The 23,163-nt window shown below is 37.3% G+C and overlaps 2 protein-coding genes and 2 long non-coding RNA genes across 11 annotated transcripts; 2 read left to right on the top strand and 2 right to left on the bottom strand.

The window, feature by feature from the left end:
• The first annotated feature begins 325 nt into the window (after positions 1 to 325).
• LOC135588079 (thioredoxin-like 3-1, chloroplastic) lies at positions 326 to 3,472 on the top strand. The gene is made up of 5 exons (XM_065080018.1): positions 326 to 800; positions 2,396 to 2,470; positions 2,922 to 2,988; positions 3,132 to 3,149; positions 3,232 to 3,472. Exons 1-5 carry the CDS (start codon positions 499 to 501, stop codon positions 3,328 to 3,330), a joined length of 561 nt encoding a protein of 186 aa, XP_064936090.1. The 5' UTR covers positions 326 to 498; the 3' UTR covers positions 3,331 to 3,472.
• Positions 3,473 to 4,369: 897 nt separating this feature from the next.
• On the bottom strand, positions 4,370 to 10,030 carry LOC135588078 (gamma-tubulin complex component 3-like). Of its 4 annotated transcripts, XR_010476071.1 has the most exons (4): positions 7,715 to 10,030; positions 7,243 to 7,629; positions 4,937 to 5,029; positions 4,370 to 4,745 (listed from the first exon to the last, which is right to left on the bottom strand). XR_010476071.1 is itself a non-coding variant. In XM_065080017.1 (2 exons), exons 1-2 carry the CDS (start codon positions 9,958 to 9,960, stop codon positions 7,374 to 7,376), a joined length of 2,502 nt encoding a protein of 833 aa, XP_064936089.1. In that variant the 5' UTR covers positions 9,961 to 10,030; the 3' UTR covers positions 7,238 to 7,373. The 4 variants fall into 4 exon arrangements, 1 of the variants encoding a protein (XP_064936089.1); XR_010476070.1 differs by lacking the exon at positions 4,370 to 4,745 and having other exon boundaries at positions 4,791 to 5,029; XR_010476072.1 differs by lacking the exons at positions 4,370 to 4,745; positions 4,937 to 5,029 and adding an exon at positions 5,268 to 5,645.
• Positions 10,031 to 10,478: 448 nt separating this feature from the next.
• Positions 10,479 to 14,963, top strand: LOC135588077 (uncharacterized). The gene is made up of 3 exons (XR_010476069.1): positions 10,479 to 10,754; positions 10,840 to 10,926; positions 14,783 to 14,963. It is a non-coding gene; the product is annotated as an uncharacterized LOC135588077 (long non-coding RNA).
• A 578-nt stretch (positions 14,964 to 15,541) lies between these two features.
• On the bottom strand, positions 15,542 to 22,547 carry LOC135588075 (uncharacterized). Of its 5 annotated transcripts, none has more exons than XR_010476067.1 (6): positions 22,423 to 22,547; positions 19,004 to 19,804; positions 18,751 to 18,909; positions 16,460 to 16,561; positions 16,304 to 16,372; positions 15,542 to 16,183 (listed from the first exon to the last, which is right to left on the bottom strand). It is a non-coding gene; the product is annotated as an uncharacterized LOC135588075 (long non-coding RNA). The 5 variants fall into 5 exon arrangements; XR_010476068.1 differs by having other exon boundaries at positions 15,542 to 16,146; XR_010476065.1 differs by having other exon boundaries at positions 16,304 to 16,561.
• Between the last annotated feature and the right edge of the window lie 616 nt (positions 22,548 to 23,163).

The raw sequence follows: 23,163 nt of genomic DNA, 5'->3' as shown, positions 1-23,163 counted from the left end.
ACTCGATCGAAGGTGTGTAGGAACCTAATTCAATGTTGTAGATGAACTTATTATGAATCTGTGAGTCCGAAAAGCCTTCGAGTTCTTTGAAATCATTTGATTATATTATATTCTATTATAAGAATTCGATGTATTTTTTTTTTATTGCTTGATATTATTTTCTAATAATTATTAACAAATAATATCTCTATTTGTTCAAAGAGGAAATAATAAATCCCTTACTATTATTCCCCATTTATAATTCCAGATATTTTGGTGAGGTGGCGACCTTTGGGCCCCACTTTCTCCTCCACCTCTGTTTCTTTGCCCAGTCGATAAGCGTCCCCAAATCCACTACGGAGATGAGAGCACAGTGGCCGCCATTTCTCTTCTCTATCCATTCACAGACTCCGACGAAGACCATTTCATCTTGATCATATCCTCGCAGATGCTTCTGCTCGACCTCTTCTGCAATCCATCATCGTAAAGGCGGCGTCTTCTCCCACCGGAATCCTAAAGATGGCAACTTTGGGTCCCAGTTCCTGCCTCCTGTTCCGAGAGCTCTGCCACCGGGAGCAGGGGATCCACCCGTTCAACGGTGGAGGGTGCTCTTTGGTGTCGGTCGGCGGCGGAGGCCTCTATTCCTGGCAACCGGGGGGCAGTAGGAAGAGGATGTGGGGAGGGGAGGTAAAGATGCGAGGTTTTTGGCAGAACGTGTCGAGGCCGACGTCCATTGAGATGGAAGCCATCAACGGGATAGAGGATCTCGATCGGATACTTGCCCTTTCCAAGGAGCTTTCTCAAGCGATAGTCATCGACTGGTTAGTGATGAATTCTCACTCTTCACATTGTAGCTCACTTCACTTGGTTCTGCTCATGGCGGCTAGGGTTGTCGAACAAGCCAAAAAGCTCGTCACTTGGTTTGAAATTTAGGTTGCTACGCGTTCGATGGTGTGGCTCATTCTGATATGGTCATTTTCCGATCGTGTAAGCTTTGATTTAAACTAATGGATATCTGACATCAATCTACCGACATCACTCTGTATATCTGGATTTTAATTTAGTGTTCAATGAGATTAATGCTATTATGATATTAATCAATCAATTCTTTGCACTTCATTTTTGTTCCTTGGACACTTTAGCTGTCTAACACAAAAGAAAAAAATTCAGTTCGTTCCTTTCTTTAATATGCACTTGTAATGTTTATTTGTCATCTTCTAAATTTTGCTTAAGTTTTAAAGAATCATTTTATGTCGCTTTTAGCGCTGCTAAATCTGTCGATAGTATCCTAACTCTGGAGCATTAGCTAGATGTTTTCGATTTTTCAAGCAATTAATTTACTCAAATTCATGTTGACATTTTAATAATTTAAGCATTGGGATACAGTTTCAAGCTTTCGGATAGTAGTGTCTTCATATATAATAATGAAATTTCTACAGACAATTCTTCAAACTAGGGTTAGATAATCAATCAGAGAACAAAACTGATATTTGGTGTCTCCCAAGAGAGTAAAGGACAACAAGGATGAAATAAAAATAAGTACAAAAGCAGAACATAATTTGTCAGTAAGTGTATGTCATTGAACTCACCTCCATAGTCAATTGCAGCATGGTCAAACTCAATAGGCATAGAAAACGATATGCGGTATGCTTTGATTTCCAGTACATTAGTTCAGAATAAAATGAGTCAATGACAAATCATTCCATTTTCAAGTTGCGATAAGAAAAAATAGAATGTAATTTGTCTATAACTATAAACAATAACTCTTTAAATCATACCTTGGAAGGATTTTAGTTGACTTGGTATAACATTATTCTTTAAACAAGCCATTTCGGTAGTTTGAGCTCAACTTGGAACTATATTACCTAGGCAAGTTTGTATTAATAAAAGATGAGCCGAGTTTGTCGTAGACCTAGGTCATTATTGCTTCGCTCATATTCATATGAAACTGCGGCTAAAATAATCCAAGTTCTTCAACTTGACTGCCATTCAGGCTTGTTAGCTTACTGGTTATCATCAACCGGTTAGTTACTAGAAACATACATTTAAAAATATGCTTTCTGAAGCAGTGTAGAGCTGCATGATCCTAAGTATTGGATTTACAACCATCCAAAGAGTTATCAAATATGCTCTTGAACTTCCATAACTACCGAAAGTAATTCTGGGTGTGCCATGAAAATGAGGTTTCGAAAAGAATAGATTGTTAACCAGCTTGTTCATGTAATATGTGCTATGTTAAAGAGAAGGCTTTTTAAGCTAAAAGAAAGAGATAGAGTGAAAGATTCAGAATATTATGTTTCTCCGTGTTTTATTTATGCAGAATTATGATTTGATATGAATTCCTTCAATAGTTGGTTCTGTAACTATTACATTGGTTTTAGTGGCTTGACACTACTGTAATTGCTGTTTGAACCAGGATGGCAGCTTGGTGTCGGAAATGCATTTATCTGAAGCCCAAGCTTGAAAAGCTTGCTGCAGAATACCATCCGAGGTAAACAAATATATCTACCTCGCCTACCTTATCTCTAGTAGAATCAGGTGCAGAATAAAGAACATGCAACACATCTCAACTTGTTATGATTACTGCTATTTATTCGTTGCTGGCTGTTGCACATCAACATCTAGCTAACAGGAAGCCGAAATAAGTGTTTTCTTTCAATTATAGTGCACGTGTGAAACAAGCAGCACCTGCTGTTGTATACATAGATCAACCATTATTAAGCTTGCTGTTGTACTTATTTTAACAATCTTGATTTCAAAAAATTTGGAGCAAGACTCTCAATCTCCTGCCTTTTTGATACCATGAATGTTTTGCCAATGATAACAAAAACTATAGACACTGATTTTCTACATTTAAGCAAAAGGAAAAGTTGATATAAGAAGTTCGGGCGTTCAAATGCTATCATGTTTAGTCATTTAACGTCAACTTTTATCATTTGTAGGGTTAAGTTCTTTTTCGTGGATGTTAACAAGGTCCCTCAAGCATTGGTTAAGCGTGGTAACATCTCGGTGAGTTCATTATCGACACTTGTATCGACTCTTATACAAGTATCGATCAAGTTACATGTTGTATATTTTGCGGAAGTTATAACATATTTCTTCTGTGTATCTATATGGATGGAACTGATGTTTCTTGGGTCCTTTTTATTCAGAAAATGCCGACTATTCAGGTGAGTGAAGCTCTTCCTAGTTCTTTGTTCGACTCTGGTTGTTGCATTTAAATAGCTAATGGGATATGAGTGGACGTTGCAGCTATGGAAGGATGGAGAATGGAAAGCTGAGGTAATCGGGGGACACAAAGCATGGCTTGTCATGGATGAGGTCCGGGAAATGATCCAAAAACATTTGTGATGTCTAGTAGCTCTTCTCAACCTCTTTGTTACATATATATACATATGTATGACCAGAACTCTCTTGTACTCTTCACTCATGATGTTGATAAGTGTGTCTATCTTATATCAAAAGTAACTTTTGAGTACTCTATTTCAAGTCATGACCTATGTGTTATTCAAAATTGAATCATACGAAGTTAGCACATTCACCATTTAATATCTTTTAGTCATCAAAGTTTAGAACATTATCAGCCTCACTCTTCTAACTTTTCCATTTCTCTTATGCTTAGGTTTAGAAAATGAAGTCTTATTGGGTGCATGTGTGCCACAAATAAGATCACAGAATCGAGTCATCGAAAGTTTTGATATGTAAACTTTTGAAATTCTATGTCTATTATTTGAAAAGAATTTGATCCTTGGAAAACATTATCAACAATGTATAGTTTTAAAGAGTAAAAGAATATAAGTGTTGGGGAAAGAGAATAACTCGAAACAAAAGAAATCACAGAGATTAATAATTAAAACATATTAAAGAAATTAATGTAAGAGTTACGTTTTTCGACACTCTCTATCGACATCCATAGAAAAAAATCAAAATTTTCATTATTAAAATCAATTGCATCCCCACTTGAAACCCCCATTGTACATTATATCATATAAACCAAAAAAGAATTATAATTTTTTTTATCTCGCTCTCTCTAGAAATACTAGATGGTTACTTTCCTAAATACTAACTTAGAAGCACAAAAAATATTATTCAGATTTTGTTCTCACCCATCAAAACCTAAAAATACATAGAATACTTATAGAATAATCAAATCTTTTTTTTTTTTTTTGATGACTTCTGATTCCTTGACCTCTAAAGCCACTTGCCAATTCTCTTAGGGTTCCTTCTCTTCCAAAAATCTCAAAATACTTATCTATCGTAAGACTTCTATGCATAAAAGGGCATGAAAGAGCGTTCTCCTATTCATGGAAGAGCATTCTTTGATGGCTTCCTTACCAAATACAACAGCAACAAGAATAACCAGAACACAGGTCTTCTCATATTAATAATGATGCAGCCTATAAGACGATAGTAACCATCGCCAGCACAATATATAATTCATTATCAAACACAAGCTTCGCAACCTACGATATCGAACCTCCATTTTCCTACACAAAATAACCACATTTCTCGAAGAAAAGTTTTTGAGTTGATCTAGAGTGAAGACTCGCAAGCTTTTCTCAATGAAGTAAGGACAATGACAACATTGAAAAACCACCTACTTTTGCAGCTTTCAGCAAAGTAAAACCTTGATCCATCCTACATTACTTGGAGACACTTGAGTTGTCCCTCGAAGGTCGACTGATTAGAGCCCTAAGTTAGGAGGTTCTCGGCCTTGTCCTTGGCTTAACCACACCTGCTTGTGCCTGGAATGTTCTATAGGAGGCCTTTACACAATAAGAAAGTTCAATTGACAAAAAAAGAAATGACAATTCATAAGAATCAGTATTGATATAAATGTCAAATTTAAAAGAAATGCCAAAAAGGGAATGTACAAGCTAAGTTTTGACAAGACAAATGAACTATAGATCATTGTTTTCAGCTCTTGTAGGTGTTCTTAAGAGCCTGCTTTGATTACCTGTTCACGACTGAGAGCCGACACAGGGGAGAAACCACTTGAAATTTAAGACATAGCGATCCTTGCTGTCTCATTATGAAACATACCTGCATCCTGCACTCAGAAGTAAAAGAAGTCAGGAACACCATAACAGTTAATAAGATGCATGAAACTATGATGCAAATATCTAACCCTGGACCTTTATATGCATCCATTGTTTCTTTCCTGTATAACATTCATAATTAGCATAATTTCTTAAGCTTATTACATATCCAAGCACGACAAGACCATAATAAGTATTGACATCCACAGCATTCAGAATATGCATATAAGAGCTTTTGGCACATACAAGTTGAATCAATTCAACATAGCACTAATTTGATTGTTACAAATTAAAACCCTATAGGCATGACATTTGGTTCTTTACACCACTCCACAAGATGTGACCAGGGGTGTTTCAGCCCGAATTTGGTTTCACTTTCCTTCTTCCCTAAACAACTTTGCATATACAGACTAATTCTTGATCCCAGCCAGCTCGGGGCTCAGTTTATCATCCTCTCTTGATCAACACTCCTGCTGCTCATCTCCGCACATCCACTGTCCGTAGTCCTTGATTGGTTATCCCTTTTTCTTCATCTCCTTTCACCCTCTTCTCAAGTACAACATATATGTCCTCACCTATGGGCCCTACATGAGGATTTCAAGACTATTGCAATATAAAGTCCAGTACCTGAACCAAACAATGAGTGAACTTTTGATAAGTTTGCCAAAACATTATATATATATATATATATATATATATATATATGGTCTCCTCATGTCAGGTATGCAACAACTACATAAGAAAGAGAGTTTTTAGGGAAGAACTTTGGGACACAACATTAACAATATAAATGCACAAATACATATATCAACCTTTTTTCCTTCTTCACCAGCACTAACCAATGTAGTTATCAAAACCAGAGCGAACCAGCCGGAGGTCTAAATAAGAAAAAACACTGAGAACACAGACCCTTGGTCAGTCCAGTTTGGCTGCTGGATCAGAAGTGCCAAAGAACCAAACAGAAACAGCTCCAATTGACCATTTGGCTACAAATGGAAAGAACTAACCAATCCAATCCAGACTGGACTGATTTTGAAATGCCCTAAAATAAACACACTTCTTTGTCGTATTTGTAACAGTAATTGTTAGGGTAACTATACCCTTTCAGATTGTTTACATTAAAAAAAATGAAACTAAATTAACGACCTTGGAGTCCAGGACTAAAGTTGTCATCTTATTCTTTTTTAAAGCCATATATCCTTTCTTAATGTTTAATTTTGGTGTATTTTTTTGTATTTAAATTTCATATCTATTTTCTTTTATCAAGTATGCAACCCAACTGATTTAACTCATCAGTCTGACCAGTGACTGGGATTATTATGCAAACCAGCATGAAGCATGTCACTACCAAGCAAATCCTGGATATCAATCAAGGAATTTCTTCCACTGGTCACCTTAAGAGTTGTCAAGAAAAAAACAACTTGCTCCTTATAGTCCTTAAATTCAGGTTACAAGACGAATTTCTTTCATCTATGACAAAATTTATAAATGTGACAATTCTATCCCATCATTAATCAAGCCTACGACATGAAAACATACACAAAACAAAGGTTTCCTAAAAGCTTTCTTTAACAAACTAACCAGTTTGGATTTTATAAATTAAACATGAAACACATGCAGCCAATTAACTTTATAAGCAATGGTTAAATCTTCCTACATGAAAACAGAACAAGTTGCCTCAAGTCATATGCTTTGCATCAGAATTTTGCAGAGCACGAATCCAAAAAGAAAATGCAACTACCTCTATAGCTACAATATCTAGCACCAAAAACTTTGTATTTAACAAGTGCAAATTTAAGACAATCCATGCCCATTGTTTGCAGATTGATAATTTATTAATATGTCTACATGTGCAAAACCTCAGGAGTTTTGTTTCTATATCTTCAAATTAAATTTCTCAATCTCTAATGTTTCTATACATGAAAGAACAAGTTTTTAACTTTTTTCCCTCGAGATCTACAAATCCTTTTCATGTTGTGATTGAATTTTGGATGATGTATGCTTATATTTCTGAATTTTAATTAGGTGAGACATTGATAACAACAAACACCAAAAACAAAAACTTAACCTTTAAAGTGATTGTTCATGGAATGAAAAGCTTAATATCTGCATAACAAGAAAAAGGCTAGTAAATATACCATTTTGAACATAAAGTTGGAATTTAAAAGCACGAGAAATTTCACATGTTAAAGAAGGAATTATAAAATAAAGAATAGTAGTTAACCTTTTGTGTTGTTGAAATTAATACATAATCAACACTCCAAAATGGCCAGTGAACTTATGTTGCAAACAATACAACAAGCACAACTGACAGATCACTGCTTTTACATTGCTTCTTCTGTCATATGCTGAATTCTACTTACTAGGCACAAGCCGACTATAATATTCGGTAAAGTCCAAACGAAAGAGGAGAAACTTCAAATCGACATGTTGCTGAATGGGCAACTGAGAGATAAAATCATCAAGTGATGCAGAATACTCTTTTGCAATCTTGTCCAAGTCTTCACCCATTCTCCCAAGAAATTCACCAGCAAGTTGCATCATGGCCTTCCTATCCCCAACAAACCATGGACCTGCCCCCATCATTTTTATCCTTGATTTGCTCCTCCCTCTGCGAAAGGTATCAAGAATAAACTGAATCAGAGAAAGAAAGCAACAACCATGAGCTATCATAGAACAAAAAAATCTGTAGTCACCTGACTTGCAACTCAAATATATGCTCGAACCACCTCTCTGCATGGCTCCGAAGCCGCAATATAAGATCAAATAGAACAAAGAGAATCCTAATAAGACCTTGAGATCGCTCTCCTAGAAGAGACTTCTCCACAATTGAGTTGAGATACTTCTCATGAGCTGCAAGCAGATCATCTAAATCTTTTGCAGCATTCATTTCTTCTGAGAACTGTGACCATGAAACCTCAAGGACCTCAAACATTATATAGTACTGAAAGTTTGTCACAAAATGGTTCATCTCATTCCACAATACTTGGCATCTTCGTAGAACAGAGACAAACTGTGTTTTAACTGCAACACCTTCTTTGGTGAAAATACAAGAAATTATAGAATTTGGTTTCATCATCTTCCATACCCCGATCAATGCATGTTCAACACGTTTTAGCTTCCACAAAAAATTGAAAATCTTGAGATATTTCTTCATGACAGATGCTGTAAAAACTGTGTCCAGAGGCACCCTTGCATCATACTCCAATGAGAACACATCCCATCCTCTGTCACCATCACTATGATCCATCATCTTTACCTTTAAACGATCTAGAATATCACGATCATCATACTGGGAGTTGGATGCACGGATTGCAGTCTCTAGCAACCCTGCCAACTGGAATGAGCTGATTGTGTTGGCAGGCTCTGATAGCTCTGGGCCCACAACATCCATCAAGTACTGCACAAAGTCACCCTGGCCAAGAAGCAAGTATCGTTTGATTGCCAAGCAATGGTCCTTGAACCGATACCGCCTGTGAATCACATCCATCAAATGACGATCAATCCTCTTAGCTGCCTCTATAACAAGTCCTTCCAGAGCATGTGTCTCCCCATACACAATCCCACCCCTCCTTGTAGTGGTCCCGACATCAGCTGCTGCTTTGGCGGCAGCATCAGCCCAACCATTGTCCTCACAGCAAACTCTGAGGAAATTGATGGACTTTCCTGTCCTCAAGATCCTTTGTGCCAAAGCAGGAGAAATGAAAGAAGGCAGCATTGCAGACTGGATTTGATAGCCTTCTTGCCATAACGACTCAGCCTTTACAGTTTGGCTTTGTATGAAGAACTCAGCAAAAGTATCCTCCAATTCCCCTTCCGAGACCCAACTCCGGACCATCTCAAACAAAGGCGAGCAGACCCTTTGGAGAAGCCGGCCCATGAACTCCTGTACCAACGGATCCCCATGCTGTGCCCGCCCATGTATTGCTCCAGCCATTGCTCCACCTCTCAGACCTCGACACCCATCCACCAGAACTGCCATCAATCGCATTTTAACCGTCGGTTCGGCAAGCCAGACCGCAAGCCGTCTCAAAGTAAGGTAATTCCCAGGCACTCCAGAAATGGAGCCTGGAGTGGGAATTGGATTCGAGGAATGGGATTCAAGCACTGCCAAAAGCTTGTAATAGTCGGAAAGCTCATCCTGGAGAGCAGAGCAGAAGGCCTGTCCAACTGTACCAACCTCCTCAGCCGGGAAGCAGCTCATGCTCTCAGTGATGTAACACCTTACCTTTTGGAAAAGCCATCCTAGTTCACAAAGCTTACGAACCATCGTCCTCATGGATCTTGGCAACTTCAACGACTCCGGAAGATCATAGCAGTCTGATGCCTTGTCGAACCTCACATACCGCCCATTGATTCCCTGGCAAACAAAGAGGATATCCCTCACGAGGGCCGATTCCGAAACCTCTGTCTCGTCCATGACCAGATCCGCATACTTTTGAAGTGCGATCTCACGAATGTTCTCTGGATCCTTGGAGACGAGGAGAACGCCGCCGGATGGGGGTAGAATTTTCTTGGCCGCCAAAGGCAGTTGGTGGCTGGGCTGAGGGTCGAGGGGAAGAGCGGGCAGGCCGGCAGTCCCCGTAGAATGGAGGAGGGGCTCGCGTCGGCGGGCATCGGAGAGAGACTTGAGGAGGTAGAGGAGGGCCCAACGGTTGCGGATGGCACCGGGGCCGGAGGAACGGGCGGAGAGCTCGGTGTGAAGGTCGGCGAAGGCGAGGGCATCGGAGGATCGGCCGGAAGCCGCGAGATGGCGCTTGATGGACTCGGCTATGGCGAGCTCATCGGGGGCGAGGGAGGGAGCCATGCGGCTGGAGAGGAGCCGATGGGCGAAGCCGATAGCGCGGGGGACCTCTTCGGCGGCGGAGGAGGGGGAGTCGACGGGAGATACCAGGCGGAGAACGAGCTCCTTGACGAGATCGCGGGTTTTAGGGTCGTCCATGGCCACCGGCTGAGGGATCTCCGGCACTTAGGGTTATATCTCACCTTTCTTTTCTCGTATGAAAGGGTATTATTAATTATTCGTTTGGGCGCGGATAGAGGGAATCATTTTGAAAAGGGTTACGGAGTTAACGGTGGCGCGCAGGGACGGAGTTAAGAGCAAAGACCATATACTTCTTTGTCAACCCACATTGTCACTACAAGCCGCTCATACACGAAGGACCTGCAGCGGGGACCACTTTTATCTCTCAGGATGACAGAGGAGTAAAGTTATAGGTGGATACGAAGAGTGTTTCTATAGAAATGATTTCCTTTGTTTATTTTTTGTCGAGCTACACGTTACTAACGGCAGTTGTATGTGAGTATAAATCCATCTTAAATATATGTTAATCCATCATACTTAAGATGGATTAATCCATCTTAATGGACTCGCATACTTATTCTTCTATTTATTTTTATGATTAAGAAATATCTCAAATTAAAATTAAATATAAATTAAATAAATATGGTCACACGAAAGAAACCCCACCGGTCGCAATGTCCTGTTTCTTTTATTGAGGTCTCGCGATTCCACCGAGCGCGAGTCGGTAGAGGCGGCCGCAAGAGATGAAACCCTTCTGTGGTTTCTTGAGCCCGGCGGGGAGGAAGGAAGGCGGTCGAGGAAACGAAACCGACGGCGGATGTAGCGGCGGAGGCGGCACCGGCACTGGCACCGTCGCCACCAGACGAAGCCAGATGGAGAAGCCCCCTTTCAGAATCGCGAAGGACGATTCCAAGCCGCTCCTCCGCGACCCCGTGAGTTTGATTATCAGATAGTTCGTCTGTTTCCTTTTTTTCAATGGATTGGTTCCTTCTAATGCTTGCTTTTGGTCTATGGCAGATACTGAGATCGGACCCCATCGAGACCGAGCAAGCCGTGCTTCGGCTGCCTCCTTTCCCGCGGGGCAACATATGATTCATCCAATGGGTAATTCTCGCCTTTCTTGTATCGTGTAATTTGGATTGCTCTTTCTACTGTTCCATAATAAAGAGAGGGGTTTCAAATTTACAATTTAATTTTGCTCCTTTTAAGCTTTAATGGGTTCCGTTCGAGGCTTTTTTGTGGCCAAATATTTTGGTTGGTAGAAACCGTATAGTCCTCTCCTAGATCTTATTTTTAATAGGTCCTGAGAAAAATATGAGATGTTTGTAATCTTGAGGTATGAAGTCTCCTATGTGCCAGTTCTCCTAACTTGGTGAAAGATTTAAGAATGAGTTTCTACCTTTTTGTGAATACAAACACCGAGAACATAAATTCTTTCATAGTGTGTGTTTAGAAAAAAATTAGTTCACTTATTTGATTCATCACTCGTTGCTAGTTTTTTTTTCTCTTCCCCTCTCTCATGTAGAATTGCCTTGAAGAAGCCACATATTGAGCATTTTTCTGATGGAATTGGTACACGACAGTGATTGTAACTTATAATTTAATAATAAAAGAAAAGAATGAAACGCAAAGGGAGAAATTAAAGAAGGAAAAGAAGAAAAACAAAATTTAGAAATAAGGATTTGAAATGGGACACAAGGAAACCAAAAGAAAAATAATGTAAGAAAAGATGTAAAACTTTCACTTGCTCAATTACTGAGCAAGTTGATTCTACAAACACATTATCGATATGTACATGATGCCTTGGAATTCGTTTAATGAAATCTGTCTATAAATCATGCAAACAACATGTTCCTGTGATACTATTGTCAAACAAATTTGATCTGCAACAGATAATCAATTTTGAGCATATATAAGACAATATTGTTGCTTGTGAAAAGAATGTATATCTACATTATGATTGACTGATAATGCTGTTTGATAGATGGGGAGAGATAAATGTTAGATATCTCATGATAAACACCAACAAAATAGTTATGCTAATTCATGCATGATTTTGTTATCTTCATATCAATTTCGAAAAGTTGATGATGCATGTCCGGTGTCCACTATATGAAAGGTAGAAATTCTTGCAAAAATCCACCAACCTTGTCAAACGATATATGTATGCCAAGGACTCATGTGCTAGTATATATAGTACAATTGCATGTCCAAGACCCAAACATAATGATAGAATCTATTTTATAATCTATTAACAAGATTAATGTTGTCATTAGTTGTCACTAGGGTGGAATCTAGGCCTGGTCCAGGATGCATATCATATGCCCATGACTTGACACAATCTAACCCCATACTGAACTCTGTGGTTAGAACTTCAGTTGTAGTCATGTTAAGATGGGTTTAGTTGTACAATAATAAAAAACAAGTGGTTAACCAATCTGATGATACACAATAGAAAAACTTTAAAGTCTCTATCAAATAGAAGAGAGTAATTTGTCTAGCAAGGACCACTATTTAACCCAGACTGGTATGAATTGGGGACCATTGTTTCACTTGGATTAGTACGAAATAGGCGGTACATACCAGTCGGGGCATGAACCAGCATGCAGACCACCCCCCATTTTAAGCAGTCCTCTCCAACCCATTAAAACGAGTTCTATCCTAACCTTTAAATAGGATGCAAGCACATCTTGCCTTCCTACCATTTAAACAAAACGCAAGCACGTCTCGCCTCATGTTGTCGCTTGTGCATCGCTGATGGGTACGTTTCCTCCTCTTCTCCTCTTCCTCCTCCTTTTCCTCCACCTCTTCGCCTTCTTCCTCTTCCTCCTCTTCCTTCCTCCTTCCTCCTTCCTCCTCCTTCCTTCCTCCACTGCCCCTTCCACTTCTTTTTCTTCCTCTTTGAAACATTGATATGTACTGGTGTATCATGTATCAATACACTGGCATTGGTTGATATGTACCAGTCCAACTAGTTTTTTAAATCAAATAAAAATATTTATTTCATGGGCAAGCTTTCGAGATGATACAAACAAATTTAGATGCATTTATCAAAACAATACAGAAAGTGAAGGCTAACAAAACTGATGATCATTACAATTTAGAATGTGAACCTTGAACAAAAATGAATTCCATTATCAAGAATTAACCATCGAGTCAATCTAGCCAGACCGATAAAAAGTGAAAGGAATAAAAACAATGAAGAGAATCTATGCAAGTTTACACCTTTGCCACCTATGACAATTATGTTGAAGATTCTTTGATGTTGCTTTTGATTTTATTTTGCCAATTGCTGGGTGTGACTTGTGAGAAAAAAAGAAAGTAGAGGTCTTAAATGGTAATAAGACAATTTTGCTATTTAAATGGTAATTGAACAAAATTGTTGGCCTTCTGAAATGAATGAAACTCCACACTGAAGGCCAACAGTGAATCAGTTCGGAGCTTGTGAGATGCCGTGTGTAGTTATATTTGGGTAAGATGTTAGATCGTCTGAACAATAGTGGTTACTTACCCGCTGGATATAATATAATGAAACCTTGTTGAGAAAAAAATTTTATGTAGTAGAATATACTTGGTAAGAGTCAAATTGAAATGCAAGTGATACTCATATTAGTATAAAGAATCATCAGAGTACTTTCTACTTTGGGTGCTTGATTTCGGATTTTATCGTCTGATACTTTTAGAATAACTTTATTGTAGCTCAAGTTTCATCAGATGATTGATATTTCTTCAACATCTTAATGTAGGTGGTTTAATACTTGAAGTATGCTGGAGGAGCTAAGAAAGAAGTGAAAACCATTAATTGTTTTAAGAATCTTTTTCAGTCTTGTCCTACAACAATAATGTGATATTCTGTAGATCATTTTTGCTAGTAGAATCAAGCATCCTCTATAAAAAAATTTGGATTATTCATCGTGCATGTTGATCCTGGTTTGTCCAAGTTACTATATCATATCAAGCCTTATTAGGGCAGGTTAAGCATATATATATATATATATATATATATACACACACACACACACACACACACACGCACACGCACAATTCACCTGAGTCTCTGTTTGAAGCATCTCTAGGAGATGAGGATATACAAGGAGGGGTTACATCAACAAAGCTGAGAAGAAAGACATTTTCATAAAAAGAGAGTTTCATGAATAATTACATTAATCCAATCATGTATGAAACTGATATTTTATCTTGAGTATAATTTGAAGAATTGAGGTTGCATCTTGGGAACCTATATGTAAGTTATGCAACATAAGATGATAAATTTTGTGTAGTTGTTGACCATGAAATCTACCTATTAACTTACTTGAACATTGGATTTCTAAAAATGGGAAAAAAAAGAAAAAATGGATCTTGTTAATTATACAATGGATCTAATTTGGGTTATTAAAAGGAAAAGATTAAAACAATGTTTGTTTTACTTGCCTGCCCCTAGTGAGTTGTTCTTTCTTATTATTAATCTTGTTCTTCCCTATATGGCTTATACGGTCTCTTTCACTCATACACCTTGAATGATTACATCTCATTCTACCATATGGAAGAATATGAATATTACAAGTCATGGAGACAGAACATAATGCACTATAAAGAGGGGTTATCAGAATGGCCCTCCAAAATTGGCATAGGTTTGTTTAAAAACCCATCCTATACGCGCATAGAGCCTATTAGAAAAAGTAAGATCTTTCTAAGATTTCTGCATATGAATGGGGGAGAAAGGCTTAAAAATTAGCTTTTTAGAATGGGTTAAAGATTAGAGCAGTGGTTATTATCTGCCCAAAGTATCAATACTTTGTATTCATTTCAGCTGATCTTGAAATATATAGTAAAAATTCATGAATTAATATACTATACTATCCTAGATGTTTGTTTGCTACTAAATGTTTGATATGCATATCTTTCTTCTACAAGCTGGAAACACAGATATTGACACCTTTAATTGATTTTCTTGTTGTAGGTTGTGGAATTCGAAAAAAAAATAGCACCGAAGAAAAAGAGGTCATTGTGTTTTATTTTTGGTTTTTCCAATTTCGCTATGTATAACTGCCACATTTTCTCGTCAGTTTGAAAAATCTTATAAACAGGATTCTGATGTTCTGATTGCAATGCTTGTTATCCATGCAATTCAACTGTGTTAACGTTGAGTGTTACTAATACAAGATCTGATATAATGATAAGGTAGGAACAACATTGTTACTAGCTTCTGTTGGCTCCATTTTCAAAGGATATCAGAAATAATAAAAATAATCACATGTTTTGATGACCCTTTGCATTTGATTTTGTAAATCTTGTGGTATTTTACCATTGTTTTTAACTATTTATTGGTAATCATATTGATATGTCTGCTGCGTGCAAAGCATATAAGCTGAGTATTAACTCCATTCTCGATAAGAGAAACCTTCAATTTTATTAATTAGAGAAGATTTTTTGTGATCCGATGAATTATTATTTGATGCATTTCGTCAGTGAGTTTGAATCAATTATCCAACTGAGGTCCAAATTAATTTGTCTTTCGTCGATATTTAACATAGTATTAGAGATGTTTCATCCGAACTGATAGATATTAAACGGGCAGTATTATATTGGTTTGGGCATCAATGAATCCACGTATTGGTACATATCGTTCCAAGCTATACAAAGGTTATGACACGAATCCTCGTCAATCGAAATATGGACTTATCATGACCCGGGCCTGATGGGCTAACTAATCTATCAATTTCGTTTGATCTAAACCACTGATCAAAATACTTAAGCTGAAATTGATAATAGTACACTCATCAAATATTTTGGACGGTCTAGTTTGTGAAAATAAAAAAGGAAACTTTCCTGACCCGAATCACTTCTCATGCATGTCGTCCGTGGCTTTCGCTTCCTGCGGACCTTCACTTCTCACACATGTTGTGACCTCATCGCACATCGTCGTAATGCCCAACCACCTTTGCCATAATTTGTTTTTCATAGGTGTGCCTTTTCTCCTCTTCTTCCTCGTGCTTACTCTACCAAGCCCTCTTTTTCTTCATCTCTCTTCTTTCTCAACAAGTAACTTTCCATTAAATCTGATGGAATAACAGTGGCTTACAAGCAAACATGAAACTGTTCTTGCACAACGGAAAGCAAGCTTGCCAAGTTTTTCACCACATATGTCTGTGATGCATTTGAAAAGAGGAGAGAAAATTGATGTCATTACAAACCAAGTTCGACCATCTCTTCGCCGAAGCCCAGCGGTATATTGCTTTTCCAGATCGGCATGGATTTCTTTACTTGAAGATTTACATGCTTCATGTCCGATCTGTGCTCCGCAGCCGCATTGCATTTCACATCCTACAATTGGCCATAGCCACAAAGGCAACCTCAGACTCTGGAAATGTGTTAGTAGGTGTCGATATCTGATAAATTGCTATGACTGAAACAATTTTGTGGGTACATACCAACTACTTCTAGGAACATGATTGTAAAACAATTGAAGGATAGAAATTACCATGAGTCTATTGAACTTCTCCTGACGCTCCTGGTTGGAGAACAGATGGAAGTCCCAGCAACTGGAGGACTGAGAATTTTGACAGTGAAATCAGCAATGTGATGACGGACACCTAGATGAACAATTTTCCACTTGATCCAAAATGATAGGTATCACCTCTTCAGTAAGCGCTGTTCTTTTTGTTACCCCAAAGTGGCTTTTTCTTTTGGTCAGCGGACAAGTATTCAACCCCTCCAAAACCTACAAGGTTTTTCTTCACTGCACAGACGATCAAGGTAAGCATGGTTACGAAAATGTCCAAGTTACTGAAAACTTATGGTTATTCATATTTCATAATGGCCAAACAAAACCCAAAGGTTCAAGCAACAATATGATTTTACTAATCTCAATGCCATTTCTTCCTTATATTTCAATCTCTTCAATATTATTCATTACATAAAGCTATACAACTGCATCAAAACCATATATTTCATGTTCCAATCTCTGTTTACCAAATACATATTTCTTCATGCCTTATCTACTGTTTTACAAAATTTACCCAACTTCCTGGAGTTCGGAGTTCCATTATTTGAACCTAACCAATTAATTCTTAAAAATTTAGATTATGAAAGCAAGTGCAACCATTCCTAGGGGTCAAGTTTTAGGTTATACTAGGTGTCATGAATGAGTTTTATGGTCATCATGTAGGGTTTTTACACAGTCCATGAAATCCAAGAGTTATACATAATAACACCAAATGTTCTCAATAATTTTCTTGTATCTTCTCTCTTATGAGTTTTACATAATAATCCACAATTGTAATTGCCATGAACTACTGCTCAATAGTACGAGAGAAGGGGGAAAAATCTAAACTTTTGAGTGAGGGAACTTCTGTCCATTTTGTATATATCTAAAATTGACATGCAAACATTGTTGCATTTGCAGTATCTTCAGCATCTTTTGTTGTATTGGGTCAGTGCAGTAGGATGTACAGTAACTATTCTTTGTTGCTTGGAAGCTTGAATCTAAAACTGCAAATAAAAATCCTGTGTTCTGTTTTAGCTGAGAGAGTTGCCAGTACCTTGTAGATGAAATTAGAGATTGAAATTACTATATATGAAATCAATGAGTTACAAAGCTTTGACCACCTTTCGCAACCTCAACTTCTCTCCTAACTCGTAACCATATCGTATCAGCACCTTATAACCATATCATATATGCCAACCATATCATATCAGCACCTTAAGTGTGAAAATGCAAAATCTACCTTAGTCCTAAAAGCGCTGTGTTGCAGGAAAGCAACAAGATTTGCATCAAATGAACTGTTAAGCACAACAAACTATTGTACAATCAGCACTAGAAACATGTCAAATTCCAGATCAGCTATACACAAGCCAGTAGAATGGATTTTTTCATTTTCACAATACAACGGAGATCATCACAAGTTCACAGTACGTTCGAGATCTAAAGACCCACTTTGATCAATTTCTACAGGTCTCCCAAGTCTTAAAGTTTACAAAAGGCACAATAAGAAAAAGCACTCATTTGTAACCATATAAAATTGGCAGTATTGGGTACATTTTCCATGACTCCTACAATTTGATAACAGATTTAAATAAACAATAACCTTACTCCTGACTTGACAAACAACTTTCTCCCTTCTTGCTCAAGAAAAGCGTAAACAAACAGCTAAGATAGCCATGAGCTGCAGTAATAGAATAGAGAAAAGGATGGACAGAGAAGCACTTTCATAATAGACTACAGAAGATGGACAGAGCAGATTTGCACTTAACAACTGGTTTGTGCTTGCCTCTTTCCAGCTGTACATTTCCATAAATAGAGAGCACCAAAAGGAGGAACCATACACAAGCAAGTAGAATGGATTTTTTCATTGTTTCTATGCTTTCAACTTTCAAGTTTTCAAACAATACGATTGAGATCATCACAGATTCACAGTATGTTCAAGATCTAAAGACCCACTTTGATCAATTTCATTACAGATCTCCCAAGTGTTAAAAGTTTACAAAAGACACAATACAAAAAACACTCATTTGTAACAATATAAAATTGGCAGTATTGTGTACATTTTCCATGACTCCTTCAATTTGATAACAGATTTAAATGAACAATAACACAAACTTGATGTGTTCCTCAGTATAAGAACATTTCTTTTTTTTTTTAAACAAAACAACCATAAAACAGTCTTGTCCCAAAAGGAATCTACGCAGCTACGCAGAGAAGATAAAAATTAAGGAGTACCACATTCCATGTCAAGGATATATAGGTATTCATAACAAAAACAAAAGGCAGTTGATCATGAAAGCAATTTAATAGACAAACCTAGACCCCATATCGGTGAGAGACTTGAGCACCAAGCTACCTTTTCTTTGGTACCAAAATGACCAAGACATAGACTGTGGAGAAAATACTAATTCTCAGCATAATGTTTAAAAAAAACTAAAACTCACCTAATTCCGCAGCTTTCAAAGCAGCAACTTTTGCTGAATTAACATCATTAGTAGATTCAGCATCATTGATAGATGAGTTCATAGTCTCAGAATTTACTTTCTCATGTGTCTCCTTAGTCTGTTTTGAACTAGATGATGGCACTTCATCAACAGCATTTCCTGATGTTAATGATAAGGATAAACAATTTTACAAATAGTTATGAAAATTCATATGCAAATGATAAAAAAAAAAGCAGGTTTTTGAGGTAGTCACCATGTTCCAAGTGACCAGGTTTAGGTTCTCTTAAAAAAGAATTTTGCTTGTCTATCAAATCACAGAGGCATTTTTACCATCCATCCCTTGGTGACTTTACAAACTTCTCTCAGTCTGAAGTTCTTTGCATTCAGAAGAGCATACCACCTTCCCATTCATTATATTTCCTTCTTGGTACCAGATCCTCCCACCCATACAAATCCATCTTATTATTGCTGTCAGCTTTTTTCAGTTGAGGTGCACTAGTATCCTTTCCATCAGTTGAATCTTTGTCATATCCCCTCAATTCCTCATGTGATGCTACCTTATCATTCTTATGACTTTCAGGATTCCTATGATAATCTTTTTCGTAATCTTGTGATTCTCTCTCTCTTTGCTGGTCCTCCTCTGAATCATAATCTCTACCTAACCCTACTAGTTTATTTCTAGCATCAGCTCTATCATAATCTTTCATAGAATTTCTTTCACTGTTCTTATTTTTATGTTCTGAAATTTCTTTCACTGTCTCGGTATTTATCAGTTGTTCTCTCATTTTTTGTTCCTCGGTTCTTTACCAGACCTTGATGACTGCCGATAATTTCTATTATTGTCATCAATATGCCTGTCATGCCTACTATAATCACCATGTCTTCTGTAGTCATGGGAATATCCATATGGATGCCTCTCAGAATTCTTCTGAGACTTGTAGAATCTACTGGACCTGCTACGACTAGAATCCCTTTCTAACTCTCTTCCAACATCCTTTCTCCGCTGATCATCAGATGTCCTGGTTCGATCTTCCTTGAGATGGAAGGACTGCAGCTGTGATCACATATGGGACTGCCTATTAGCGACAAAAGAAACAACTTAACTAAAACATGCTCACACAATAACATAGAAATTTTCAAGCATTCTATGGGAACAAATCAATAAAGGCGGCAAAAATGATAGTCTATAGACTATCATGCTTTAGTGATAAATATTAAATTCTCAAAATATAGGTTCTCTCCACAATAGAAAAACTATGGGCACTATGTTGTTACAAAACCAGGCAATTAAGCTCTTTTAAGAATATGCCTTCTATATCCAACCAAAGCTGATAAAAGAAAGTCAATAACATCCTACTAGCCACTGGCTTAGCTAAATGTAGTTACATCACCTAACTAACTTGAATGCCGTGCCTTTCCAATATGTGTTCATCTAGCAAATCTCATCTCTGAGATCCCACATAAGGCCTAACTAGGCATCACCTGGGCGAGCGCCTAAGTTGAGGCACTGGGTTATCAGATGCTTGCCCAGGTTCATTTGAGTTTTTGGCTCAATATACATTCCACCTACCATCCATGCATGACCCTCTCCTTATCTATCCGCTCCATAAATACCAATTCGATCTTACATTCATGCAAATAAATTTGTAAAAAGAAACTCAACTAGATCAACAAAGATTACATTGTCTGGTGTGTATTAACAACAATCCACAACATCAAAGTTCATCATGATTTGCAGATAGTGATGATCTTATTTCTCCAAATGATATTGATGATTCAACAAATAATTGATTGGGAGTTAGTTCTTACACACGACATGCAAAAGATAATATGGTATTTTATCAATATTAGTTCTTACAACCTAACTTAGAATAAACCAGGTCGGCCAGTTATTTTCCAGATCATATGCACACCAAACACGAAATGAATTGGGCAAGGATCCAATTACTGGTTTTCTGATGCAAGCAGTCAGTCCAGTCCAGTTCTCACAAAACTGTACAGAATTTTTTATCTTCTCGCACTACAAGGTGCTTGTACATCTAAAGATCAGTTCAGTCCATGAATGAAACACTTCCAGAACAACAAAGGAATAGACAACCAAGAAAATATAAAAGGTGCACCAAACAGTTCCAATTAATGTTTGTAATTTGAAACAACAGGATTTAGATGTACAAAACTTCTTAATACAAAAATAATGACATCTATTTTACACATTTTAGAAGAAGAGTCGATCATTTAAATTATACATTTTATTTATTTACATTGTATTAAGTGTCCACTCATGATGAAGAAACAGACAGTAAATTCCCAAGAACTACTTCACAGAAGGAACCTGATCCTTCTTCTAATGAGGTGGAGGAAACACAATCAGACTACTATCAGCCACTTGTTTAAAGTACAAATATCCATCCTGTCTTACCAATCATGTAGTCCATATTCCTAAATCCTTCTTAACAACAACAAATATAAGTTCCCTCTCACCAATCAGTAAGAGTTAGTTCACATTTCCGAGATCCTATATAGCAAGAACCTTAAAGAGCATCTGTAAGGTTGGATTAATAAAGCTTAAAGAGCAATATTAAACGATTAATAAATCAAAAGTGAAGCCATTTCTCTTACTTAGTAACATCTGTAAGAACAAAATTTCACAACCAGTAGATAAAGTTGGATTAGTTATCATCAGATGAAGATGAATCCGATCTACCAACGGGTGAATGATGGCAGCGATACTTCCTATTAGCTGTATCACTTGTGGGTTTTCTGAATGATGGCTTCATATCTGATTTACTGTAGAATGATCTAATTGAGGGAGACTCCATCATTTATCACACAGGTGCAAAGCGCAAAGACCTCAACTCAGTAAAAATAATGACCAAACAGAAAAGCAAAAAAGAAGAAGTTCATGCATCATGTCCTGAAGTAAATAAGATTATGACATCGGTGTAACTGATTTTCCAAGTTAATCACTTCAACATGGTCATGAAAGCCACAAATAAGGAAGAAAATAGAATCACTAATGTTAAATTTTTGTGATTCATTAACTTCAGAATCATTGTCAGCTTACTTTGAGGAGTCTCTGCATGAACCTATTTAGATTTGTTGCCCACTTGGAGTAAATCATGAATGTGTAGATATATTTAGAATGGATGAGAAAGTTGCACACTTTAGAAACCATCCAGCGAGTCCCCGAGATAATTTCCTGCATTACTAAAATCATTTGTTGTGTTTCGATTAAGAATTACCGTCAAAATGGGCTGAGGAGCTTCTTGATAATAGTGTTGTACCAAATCAAGAAATATAAATGTCCTTCAAATATATCATGCAAGCGTTCTTTTTATTTTTATCATGAGAAGGAAAACCATATGCATGAAGCAAATTTTCGCCTTAATTTATCGAAAGCTGTAAAGTTCTTTTATCTACAAGAAAAGGTACTTATGATGTGTTCCATTACCACCAAGAACAAAACAGGGAACATCTCAACGACAGTAATAAGATCCAAGAACATAAAGACATGGATGACAATCTAGATAAGACTACTCGCCCAAATTTTACACTAAACTAAACCGAGTCGAGAAGGAAGGTACCAAATCAGAAGAGAAGAAAGAAAGAATCAATTGCCAGAGGGCGGACTGCTAAGAAATTGGATTAAGAGAAAAACCGTGGAGGAGATACCTCATCGAGGCGAACGACGCGATCAGAGATGACAGATCCAAACGGGTTGCTATTTCTTTTACGTCCTCGATTCGTTAGGGTTTCAAACCCTCGGTCGAACTTGTCGTTCGAATGGGGCAGACGGCTAAGATATGCTCCTTTCCCCACTTTGTAAGGTACAGTTGGGTCGCATGCCGGTCCGAGTCGCCAAGCGGTCCGATCAACCAACCGGACCGGAGAACCCGGAAGCCCTTCCTGATGGACCGGAAGATTCACTCGGTCCATCTAATATATTACACCAACTAATATATAATTTACTATGAATAATTATTTTCAATTAATTTTATCATTAATATATACACACAAATTCTTTACGTATATATATATATATATATATATATATATATATATATATATATATATATATATATATATATATATATATATATTACTGTGTAGAAAATTTTTCCATTAAATTTTTATTCAATGGAACTTCTCTATTTTTTTAATTTACTCTCTCTCTCTCTCTATTATTTTTTATTATATTAAGCTTCTCAAAAAAAAAATTCACTTTTTGACTACGCATACTATATCTTTTAATTATATATTCTATAATGATATGGAACGATATAAGATAATGTAAAAGGCATGTTAGAGCATCTTTATCGGAGTTGCTAATGACAATTACAATTTCTTATAAAGCTGCAAAATGCTGAGTGGGTTTTGCTCCTCAATTTTTGTCAAACACATGTAAGGACAGAG

Source organism: Musa acuminata, chromosome BXJ1-8 (assembly GCF_036884655.1).
Source record: "Musa acuminata AAA Group cultivar baxijiao chromosome BXJ1-8, Cavendish_Baxijiao_AAA, whole genome shotgun sequence".
Classification (NCBI taxonomy): domain Eukaryota; kingdom Viridiplantae; phylum Streptophyta; class Magnoliopsida; order Zingiberales; family Musaceae; genus Musa; species Musa acuminata.
This window is presented reverse-complemented; position numbering and strand designations above follow the sequence as displayed.